A 9,669-nucleotide genomic window follows, 5' to 3' on the forward strand; every position below is an offset into this window, starting at 1 on the left:
TCTATCAACCGTCCTTGATATTGTCATCAATCTGGGAAGATGATCCTAAAATTAGAAAAAGATACATTAAATGTGTGTTGACAGTCAATATTCTGTTTTTATTAAACACAAGTAATAAAAATCAATTGCTTACACATAGTTGAAAGCAGATTAAGGGCTTTAACATGTTTAAGATAAATATTACTTTGTTTGCTGTTCAGCTACATGTACCTACCCTGAAATATTGATACTACCCAAGTAGTTTGATCAGAATTTAATATGCCATTTTAACACAAATAATCGTTATGCTTCTGTCTGTTTATTTTGTTTAACAGTCATCATGCTAAGCCACAGGCCCAGCAGCCCAGGCTTCTTAAATGTTTGGTGTGTACGAGATATACAAATCTAAGTCAATGGCTTCTTTTAATGAAAAATGCAATTAAATTCAGATTTTGTTTGCCTTATGATGTAAATGATGTAAATGTGAGACCTGTTAAAAAACACACTGTGTCATATTTCATTCCGAAACAGCTTACTTATTTATATTCAGCTTGTCACAGGAAAAATTATTTACTTTAAACAAAAATCTTGCCCCCAGATTGTTTAGCCTTGAGGCTTTCGTGTTATGAAACACTAACCTTTGTATGCAGCAGAAAGGTTGGCAATATGAGATAGTTTCTCAATTTGGTCCTGCATTAACGCCACAAGGGGACAGCAGACTAACACCTTCCAGTCGGAACTGTTTTCACTAATCTCTCGAACTACTGGGAGGTACAGTTGAAAAGGCAACGACTTGCCAAACCCAGTCGGGAGGACAGCAACACAGTTCTGTTTACTAACTAAACATTCCAATATTAGTTTTTGCTCCGTCTTTAGACGATCTATTCCGAAATTTGGTAACACATGAATCAAAACATCTTCTACACTGGGCGCTGCCATTTTTTTTTGTAATACCGATAACAATATGAGAGCCTGTTTTTGATTGGTTAATTGTGAATGCCTTTCAAGACGCTGATTGGTCGGTCAAAGTTCAGCAAATTTGACCTTAGACATGGTTATCAATCGGGTGTATTAAGATCTCACACGGCGACATATAAAAAATCGAGGAGCAAGTGATGAGAATTTATTTTAATAAGATTGTTTACATGTATAGTGATTAGCTGTTTGTTAAAGTCTTATAAAATTTAATTATTTTTTAATAGTTTTTGAGGACTTTAACTTGTCAATGATAAAGCTATGAAAAGTCAAAAGAGAACATTTTCCCGCTAAAACTTCAATGGCTAATATCTCGAAAACAAGCACGGTGACCTATAATTGTTTTTGCTCTTTTGATTCTTTTATTAATCCCCTATCAATATATGCTAGTTATATATGCTCCCCCAGGTTAGGGGAGGGTTGGAATCCCGCTAACATGTTTAACCCCGCCACATTATTTATGTATGTGCCTGTCCCAAGTCAGGAGCCTGTAATTCAGTGGTTGTCGTTTGTTTATGTGTTACTTATTTGTTTTTCGTTCATTTTTTATATAAATAAGGCCGTTAGTTTTCTCGTTTGAATTGTTTTACATTGTCTTATCGGGGCCTTTTATAGCTGACTATGCGGTATGGGCTTTGCTCATTGTTGAAGCCCGTACGGTGACCTATAGTTAGTTGTTAATGTCTGTGTCATTTTGGTCTCTTGTGGACAGTTGTCTCATTGGCAATCATACCACATCTTCGTTTTTATAGTGTTTTGAAAAGTTAATTATTTTGAAACTGAGAAGCCAACACCTTAAACATAGTATTGATACTCACAAGGAAGCTATAAACCCAAGAGTTCCAAGTAGTGAAGTTGATATCATTTCTTCGTAAAATTTATGGAAGCCATCACCAGTTGGTTGACATTATGGAATATCTGTTTCACAGATAACGACGAATATGTTCCAACTGTCGTAACTACAATCCAGTCCCCGTTTTCCCGAATATGACCTTCTGAATTAGACTTATTACTTACACGAACAACACGCCGGGGCCACATGTAGAACAGGATATGCTTACCCGTCCGGAGCACTGCGATCAGCCCAAGTTTGTGATGGGCTTCGTGATGCTCAGTCTTTAGTTTTCTATGTTTTGTATAATATTCTTCGGCTGTTTGTTTTTTTCATTTTAAGCAATGCTGTTGTCAGTTTATTTTCAACTTATTTTCAATGAGTTTGAAGTCCATTTCGCATCTTCCACCTTTCTCTTGTCATATATGACTTTGTCAAATCAATAAGAACATTTTTCAAGCAAGCTAGCATGATGTGTTGTTACTGTACGACAAAGTTTAATATATGAGTAATATTGATCATAATAATAACATGTGTACATTGTTCTTCCTTTCCATTGCTTGAGAGATAACGAAACAACTAGAAAACTCGTGAATAAAAATCTTTAATATAAAAATAAGAAGATGTGGTTGCTAATGAGACAACTATCCACCAAAAATGAAGTGGATTTCAGCAAATATTAGGACCTGTAAGTCCTTCAACAATGAGATAAAACCATACCGTATAGTCGGCTTTAAAAGGCCTCGACATGGAAAATATGAAACAATTCAAGGCCTAATTTAAAACAAAACAATTTACGAAAAACAAATATGACAGACAGGAATCAACGACAACCACTGAACTACAGGCTCCTGACTTAGGACAGGCACATAAAGAATGTGACGTGGTTAAACATGTTTGTGAGCGGTCAACCCTCCTCTAACCTGCCGGGATAGTGGTGCATAACAATGCTATTTAGTAGTGTTATAATTTACTGATAACACAACCAATATGTATACCAATCAAAAAAATATTCAAAGATCTAATTACAGTGTTGAATTGGTAACCTTTTGTAATAAGTTCATTTAAAATGTAAAATAGCAAACATACCGAACTCCAAGGAAAATTAAAATCGGAAAGTTCCTTATCAAATGGCAAAATCAAAAAGCTCAAACACATCAAACGAATGGAAAACAACTGTCATATTCCTGACTTGGTACAGGTATTTTCTTATGTAGAAAATGGTGAATAAAACCTGGTGTTATGGCTAGCTAAACATCTTACTTGTATGACATTCACATAAAATTCCATTATTTTGACAAAATGTGTCAACAAAACATGCAAAACAAACAGACATAATAGGTAAAAATGTCAAAAATAGGGGTACAGCAGTCAACATTGTGTTATAATCTTAATCACTATAAAACAAACTAATATGTCAACAAAGAAAAAGAAAATGGTATATAGACAAAACACATAAGCAAAAATGAAAGACAATAATTCAAGAAATTACCACAGCACAACAACACATTGACGTGATGCATAAATACCGAGCCACGCCAAAAGGAAATTACCAAACAGGGACTAAACAGAAAAGGTTAAAAATTTACAAAGACATATAAAAGAACACTATAACACGTAATTAAGATTAAAAACATTGATGATAAAGGATTGATAAATTTTCTCGGATCGTATCCAAACTTTCGGGCTCGCTTAACAACATCACCATAAAATCATCCCTTGTGTCGTAAATATTTGTGAAGAGTTTCTGGTATAACACTGAAATATCTAAATCTAGGAAAAGACGGCTGTTGCTGTAAATACTTGATTTTTTAAAGTCAGTTCTTTTCGGTAGATTTCAGCAGTATATTAAGAGAATTCTTGATTATTTAACGAAAAAATATCATCAATATACGCATACTGTAAGTGTTGTTGAATTTATCAATTAAATGAAATTAAGACGGTTCTTTACTACGTTTGGCCATAAACTGGGATTTATAACAGTATACGAACAAATCTGCTATTAAAGAGGCACAATTGGTGCCCATTTGAACACCTACAACCTGTCGATAAACTTTATTGCCGACACGTATATAAATGTTGTCAAGGAGAAAATTTAGGGCTTTTATCATCTCATCACACCTCCAGTAAGTATATCTAGCATATTTACCTTTCTCGTTTGAGAAAAAGGCTTTATATGTGTAGCAGCAAGTAAATTTGCAATCAGATTTATCAAACGACCATTTAATTAAATAGGAAAACTTTTGTTTTATACGATTGTGTAGAAGTGTAGTAGAAAGAGTGGAAAAGCCAAAACTATCAACCGAATCAAAAGGACCATCAAAACACGTGATTTATCTAAAACTTCCAAAGAATGTTTTACACTCCAAAAATGGTTAATTCCACTATTTCCAAATGTTTTATTACAAAAATTAATAATAAGTTCTTTGAATGTTAATGTTTTTTTTAAATGTTGGTAAATTAAACTTTTAATTTCTTAGGTCTGCGGAAGCGGTATAGATGTTTTTGTGTTCGTTTGAAAAAATCACGTCCAGTTTGCCCTACATATTGAATACTGCATTTCGGTTTAGTTGATGTAACAAGATATATGAGGCTTTGGGTTTCAAGTAATGTCATAATGAAAGGAGAGAGAAAACGTTCTTCCATTCATTGATATTTGAAGGTAATCTGGAGCAGGTTTGTCATTTTTTGGCATTGCACGGGAATTTTTTTTTTGGATATCCACGTGCGTTCTTGTTGAATAGTCTATCTGCAGAGGCACGATTGCCACCTTAACACAATTGTGAAATGTGCTAAGCATAGATTTGCTGCAAAAAAGCACACACGATGTAAACAGCAGAACCAATACAAATAAACGACAATTTTTAGCGGAAATTTTATATACAGAATTATCAAAGTCGTTTAAAGTAATTGTTGTGTATGTGATTTTGGTTTTTTTTTTTAAACCAAAATGGTAAAAATGAAAAACTTATCTACATCATGATGTGTAGAAGCACAGGTGCTACTTATTTTGTAACGTAATGTAAATAAAATACAACGAGTCACATAGTGAGGTCTGCTTTGCTTCAAACTAATCTTATTTATTGTCATATTTTCAAAGCTATCTTATTCCAGATGAGCATCAAACTGATGATTACAAGATACAACACATTACACATTTGAGCTGATGCATTGGTGCAAAATGGATTATTCTGTTTCTGTAATTTCATTGATTGTTCATAGTTTGTACCAATGATATCACTGCAGTTAGTAGTCTTTATCAGCGTAAGGACACATCGAGTATTTGTGTCTATGGTCCTGTAAGTAGAATAATGTATATTATAATAACAAACACTTACTTTGTAGATTAGTCGTTATATAAACTGACACTTACCTTGTAGATCGTGTTATTATATTGACACTTACTGACTTTGTACATCTTGTAACTATATTGACACTTATTTAGTAGATCATGTAATTATACTGACACTTACTTACTTTGTAGAAAATGTAATTATACTGACACTTACTTACTTTGTAGAAAATGTAATTATACTGACACGTACTGACTTTGTAGATCATGTAATTATTTTGACACTTATTTAGTAGGTCATGCAATTTTACTGACACTAACTTTGTAGATCATATAATTATACTGACACATACTGACTTTGTAGATCATGTTATTATCTGACACCTACTTACTTTGTTTATCATATAATTATACTGACACATACTGACTTTGTAGATCATGTAATTATACTGACACTTACTTACTTTGTTTATCATGTAATTATACTGACACTTACTTACTTTGTAGATCATGTAGTTATACTGACACTTACTTACTTTGTTTATCATGTAATTATACTGACACTTACTTATTTTGTAGATCAGGTAACTATATTGCCACTAACTTATTTAGTAGATCATGTAATTATACTGACACTTACTTACTTTGTTTATCATGTAATTATACTGACACTTACTTACTTTGTAGATCATGTAGTTATACTGACACTTACTTACTTTGTTTATCATGTAATTATACTGACACTTACTTATTTTGTAGATCAGGTAACTATATTGACACTAACTTATTTAGTAGATCATGTAATTATACTGACACTTACTTATTTTGTTTATCATGTAATTATACTGACACTTACTTAATTTGTTTATCATGTAATTATACTGACACTTACTTACTTTGTTTATCATGTAATTATACTGACACTTACTTACTTTGTAGATCATGTAGTTATACTGACACTTACTTACTTTGTTTATCATGTAATTATACTGACACTTACTTATTTTGTAGATCAGGTAACTATATTGACACTAACTTACTTTGTAGATCATGTAATTATACTGACACTTACTTACTTTGTTTATCATGTAATTATACTGACACTTACTTAATTTGTTTATCATGTAATTATACTGACACTTACTTACTTTGTAGATCATGTAATTATATTGATACTTACTTACTTTGTTTATACTTACTTACTTTGTTTATCATGTAATTATACTGACACTTACTTACTTTGTTTATCATGTAATTATACTGACACTTACTTACTTTGTTTATCATGTAATTATACTGACACTTACTTACTTTGTTTATCATGTAATTATATTGACACTTACTTACTTTGTTTATCATGTAATTATACTGACACTTACTTACTTTCTTTATTATGTAATTATATTGACACTTACTTTGTAGATCATATAATTATATGACACTTACTTACTTTGTAGACCATGTAGTTATATTGACACTTACTTACTTTGTTTATCATGTAATTATACTGACACTTACTTATTTTGTAGATCAGGTAACTATATTGACACTAACTTATTTAGTAGATCATGTAATTATACTGACACTTACTTGTTTTGTAGATCTTGTAATTATATTGACACTTTCTTATTTTGTAGATCAGGTAGTTATATTGACACTTACTTACTAGTACTTTGTAGATCAAATTATCTGTCGATTTAAAGATATTTTAAACTACTCTGGTTTGTAATTTTTGCATATACTTTTTGTTTGCCTACTTTTTTTGATACTCCATGAATTATTTAGTGGATACTGTAAACACACTTAAACGAAACTGGTTAACTATAACTGGTTAACTATAATAGGATTTTTTATGCTACCATGCGTTGGTTTGTCCATCTTTTTTTAATTGTTTTGGTTTAGCTAAATATGAATACTATTTCAGCTGTTTGTACACAAAGGTATATATTGATTTCATAGTTCAATTATTAATTCAAACGAGCAAACCTTCAATCATGATATTTGACAACACTCAAATAGAAATACAGGTGACAGATTTGTTCAGGTTACCTACAATCTACATAGTTTTGAGGCTACGTATACAAGACGTCTATTTTCGAAGATCTTTTGGTTACTGCATATCTTACTACGTGTAATGTATATTGTTCACATGCATTTGTATTGCCATTGATCCAACTTCTTCATTTACTCATTTGAAGCATTAAAATCTAAATTGAAACTGTCGATATCGTCTATGGTTAGTAATTTTAAAGACACAAAAGTATTTGCAGTGTTGAATATTCGAGGTATCAGGGGTTGTCTGTATGGACTGGTTTTATACAGGTATAAATGTACTTACTCGCAGACGTCGCTGTCTTTATCCTTCATACCATTCGTGTAAGGTACTGTACATCTGTGATACACATCTAATGCTATACCGCTGTTTACCAAACAAGAAGATAGAGCTTTCATTTCTGTAAACAAAAATCTATGTACTTAATTCATCTGCTTAACATAGTATAAATTTGTGTCCAAACGTGATCGATAACATTTAATGTTTTAAACATGTCATACATCTTTTAATGTAGGATCAATCATTGATCTCCAATCAGTTGTTGAATCATGTTATGTACTCCTACCTAATGATGCACGTTTGATTGGTATTCTCTTTTGTCGTTTTTATGCCATAGAACATTTCATGAGTCCTGCTTAACAGAAGCTGACAAGCTTGTGTTAATATTATTTTTAACATGAACAATGAACAATCGAATAACACACAATTTATCACTTACATTCTTGTAATTGGACAGACATTTAGTATTTTTAACAAATATTTGAAGATAGATAGAATGCCTATACTTTGTTTGCTCACCCTCCTTATGATTGCAGAATTGTGTGTATCCGTCTGCCATTTTATCAGCAGATGGTATTTTTGAAACCATTTTTTTCATGTACGAACAATGGTTTAGATTATGCTTTGTATAACAGGTTGGCATGATGGCAATGTTTGTCTTGCTGAAATGAAAATTTTAAGTATTCTAACTTTTCTCAAAATATTTGGTGGTACCTACAGAACAACTATGTAACAAAAGAACTTTATTTTGACAAGCATTTTCTTGAATTTATTGTTAAACATTGATAAATTTCAGCTGCTTGAATTAACTTCATTTTGACGCTGTTGGATAGTCGTCTCATTGACAATTCCCTTATTGTATATTAAGATAAATTTGTCAAAAAAAGCAATTCACAAATAAATAGATTTTATTATAATGCATTAGGTAAATCTATATTAAAGACGTTTTTTTTTCAATGAGATCCTGGTATTACCTGCACAACATGTCGGTGATGTCCGAAGCATTAGTACTTGTTTGTACATGGTCAAGTCCCATACACGACAGTAAATCACAACAGTCTGTACACTTATCATCCAGTGTAATTGGTGCCGTTGGCAATGAATGGGTTATGTCCACGATTGAGAATGATATGAGACATATGTTCACTGATCAAAACAAACATATAGAAATTACTAAACAAAAATTGAAGGTAATTAACTTCAGTGAAAGAGCAACTTAATACTACAGAAATACACATATGTTAGGTAAAAACATACATACTTTTTGATATGCTATGGTCTCTAATCAAAGGAGACATTTATAGGAATAAACAAAGAAATGCACGTAAGATACATAGAGTTTATCAGATGTTCTTTGACAAAACACAAGGTATATGCACATTAACAATTGGTTTTTAATCTCTATCAGTAGATTAACAAAGGTCAATAACTATCAGGTTTTTTAAAGCCTTTAATTCTACATCATCAGTCTAACAGACAACAAAAACAAAAACTCAAAGTTATAAATTTGCCTAATATAGAAATAATGTTTTTCTACGCTCTATTATCGACTGCTGTACTTGCAATCCTATTTTGTAATGCAGCATTATAATAAGTGCAAGACAATACGATCGCCTGCAGTGAAGAATATAATTGTGGTCAGAATTTAAAAATTAAACAAAAAACACTTATAAATGTATTTGCAAACTTTTTCTTTTGTTTATTTGTTTTAACATATTTTCTTCCGAATATTTTGAAAAACGGGAAACTTTTATCAGTTTTACCCTTTAAAACATTCACTGTTATTATTAATTTTTTAATAACTAGTCACAGAAAATTTAAAAACAAATTACCTGCATATAGAACGCTATCAGCCCAAAAGAAAACCATCTTCAATAAGTCGGTGAAAATAAATCTGCTGACCTGATATAAACTAATCAAATGATAAAGACAACATATAATGATAGTTTATGATGCCACTATTAATATTGGGTACTGATTTTTATCTTTAAGTTCATATCCGAATACCTAATTAGTCACGATATCAGAAATCAGGGTTATCCTGCCTTTATCATTTACTGGTAAAGTATTTCGCTTTGTACAACATAAATTTCGCAATGTAAATCATTTATCAGTGGGATATTCGACGTTAACACTTTTATTGACCTTTTGATAAAGAGCTTGGTTTTTGTTTTATCTTGATCATCCGAACTGTATGTTCAATCATTTAATCGTATACAGTAAACAAGGTCGCATCAACAGATTTTTATTCTCCTGGTC

The 9,669-nt window shown here is 31.5% G+C and overlaps 2 protein-coding genes across 2 annotated transcripts; both read right to left on the reverse strand.

Annotated features, from left to right (window-relative positions):
• Positions 1-4: 4 nt before the first annotated feature.
• Positions 5-918, reverse strand: LOC139486692 (ATP-dependent DNA helicase RecQ-like). The gene is made up of 2 exons (XM_071271613.1): positions 618-918; positions 5-45 (listed from the first exon to the last, which is right to left on the reverse strand). The coding sequence occupies exons 1-2, from the start codon at positions 916-918 to the stop codon at positions 5-7; spliced, it is 342 nt and encodes a 113-aa protein (XP_071127714.1).
• Positions 919-4,766: 3,848 nt separating this feature from the next.
• Positions 4,767-9,376, reverse strand: LOC139486863 (uncharacterized). The gene is made up of 5 exons (XM_071271930.1): positions 9,243-9,376; positions 8,385-8,556; positions 7,930-8,072; positions 7,417-7,531; positions 4,767-5,083 (listed from the first exon to the last, which is right to left on the reverse strand). The coding sequence occupies exons 1-5, from the start codon at positions 9,277-9,279 to the stop codon at positions 4,873-4,875; spliced, it is 678 nt and encodes a 225-aa protein (XP_071128031.1). The 5' UTR covers positions 9,280-9,376; the 3' UTR covers positions 4,767-4,872.
• Positions 9,377-9,669: the final 293 nt, after the last annotated feature.

Source organism: Mytilus edulis, chromosome 8, assembly GCF_963676685.1.
Source record: "Mytilus edulis chromosome 8, xbMytEdul2.2, whole genome shotgun sequence".
Classification (NCBI taxonomy): domain Eukaryota; kingdom Metazoa; phylum Mollusca; class Bivalvia; order Mytilida; family Mytilidae; genus Mytilus; species Mytilus edulis.

Coding starts and splice junctions, on each gene's coding strand:
- LOC139486692 (XM_071271613.1), bottom strand. CDS start 918: ATGGCAGCGCCCAGTGTAGAAGATGTTTTGATTCATGTGTTACCAAAT. Junction 46..617: donor CCTTTCTGCTGCATACAAAG/GTTAGTGTTTCA, acceptor TTCTAATTTTAG/GATCATCTTCCCAGATTGAT.
- LOC139486863 (XM_071271930.1), bottom strand. CDS start 9,279: ATGGTTTTCTTTTGGGCTGATAGCGTTCTATATGCAG. Junction 8,073..8,384: donor ATCACCGACATGTTGTGCAG/GTAATACCAGGA, acceptor TTTTCATTTCAG/CAAGACAAACATTGCCATCA. Junction 5,084..7,416: donor AAAGACAGCGACGTCTGCGA/GTAAGTACATTT, acceptor TTCTACTTACAG/GACCATAGACACAAATACTC.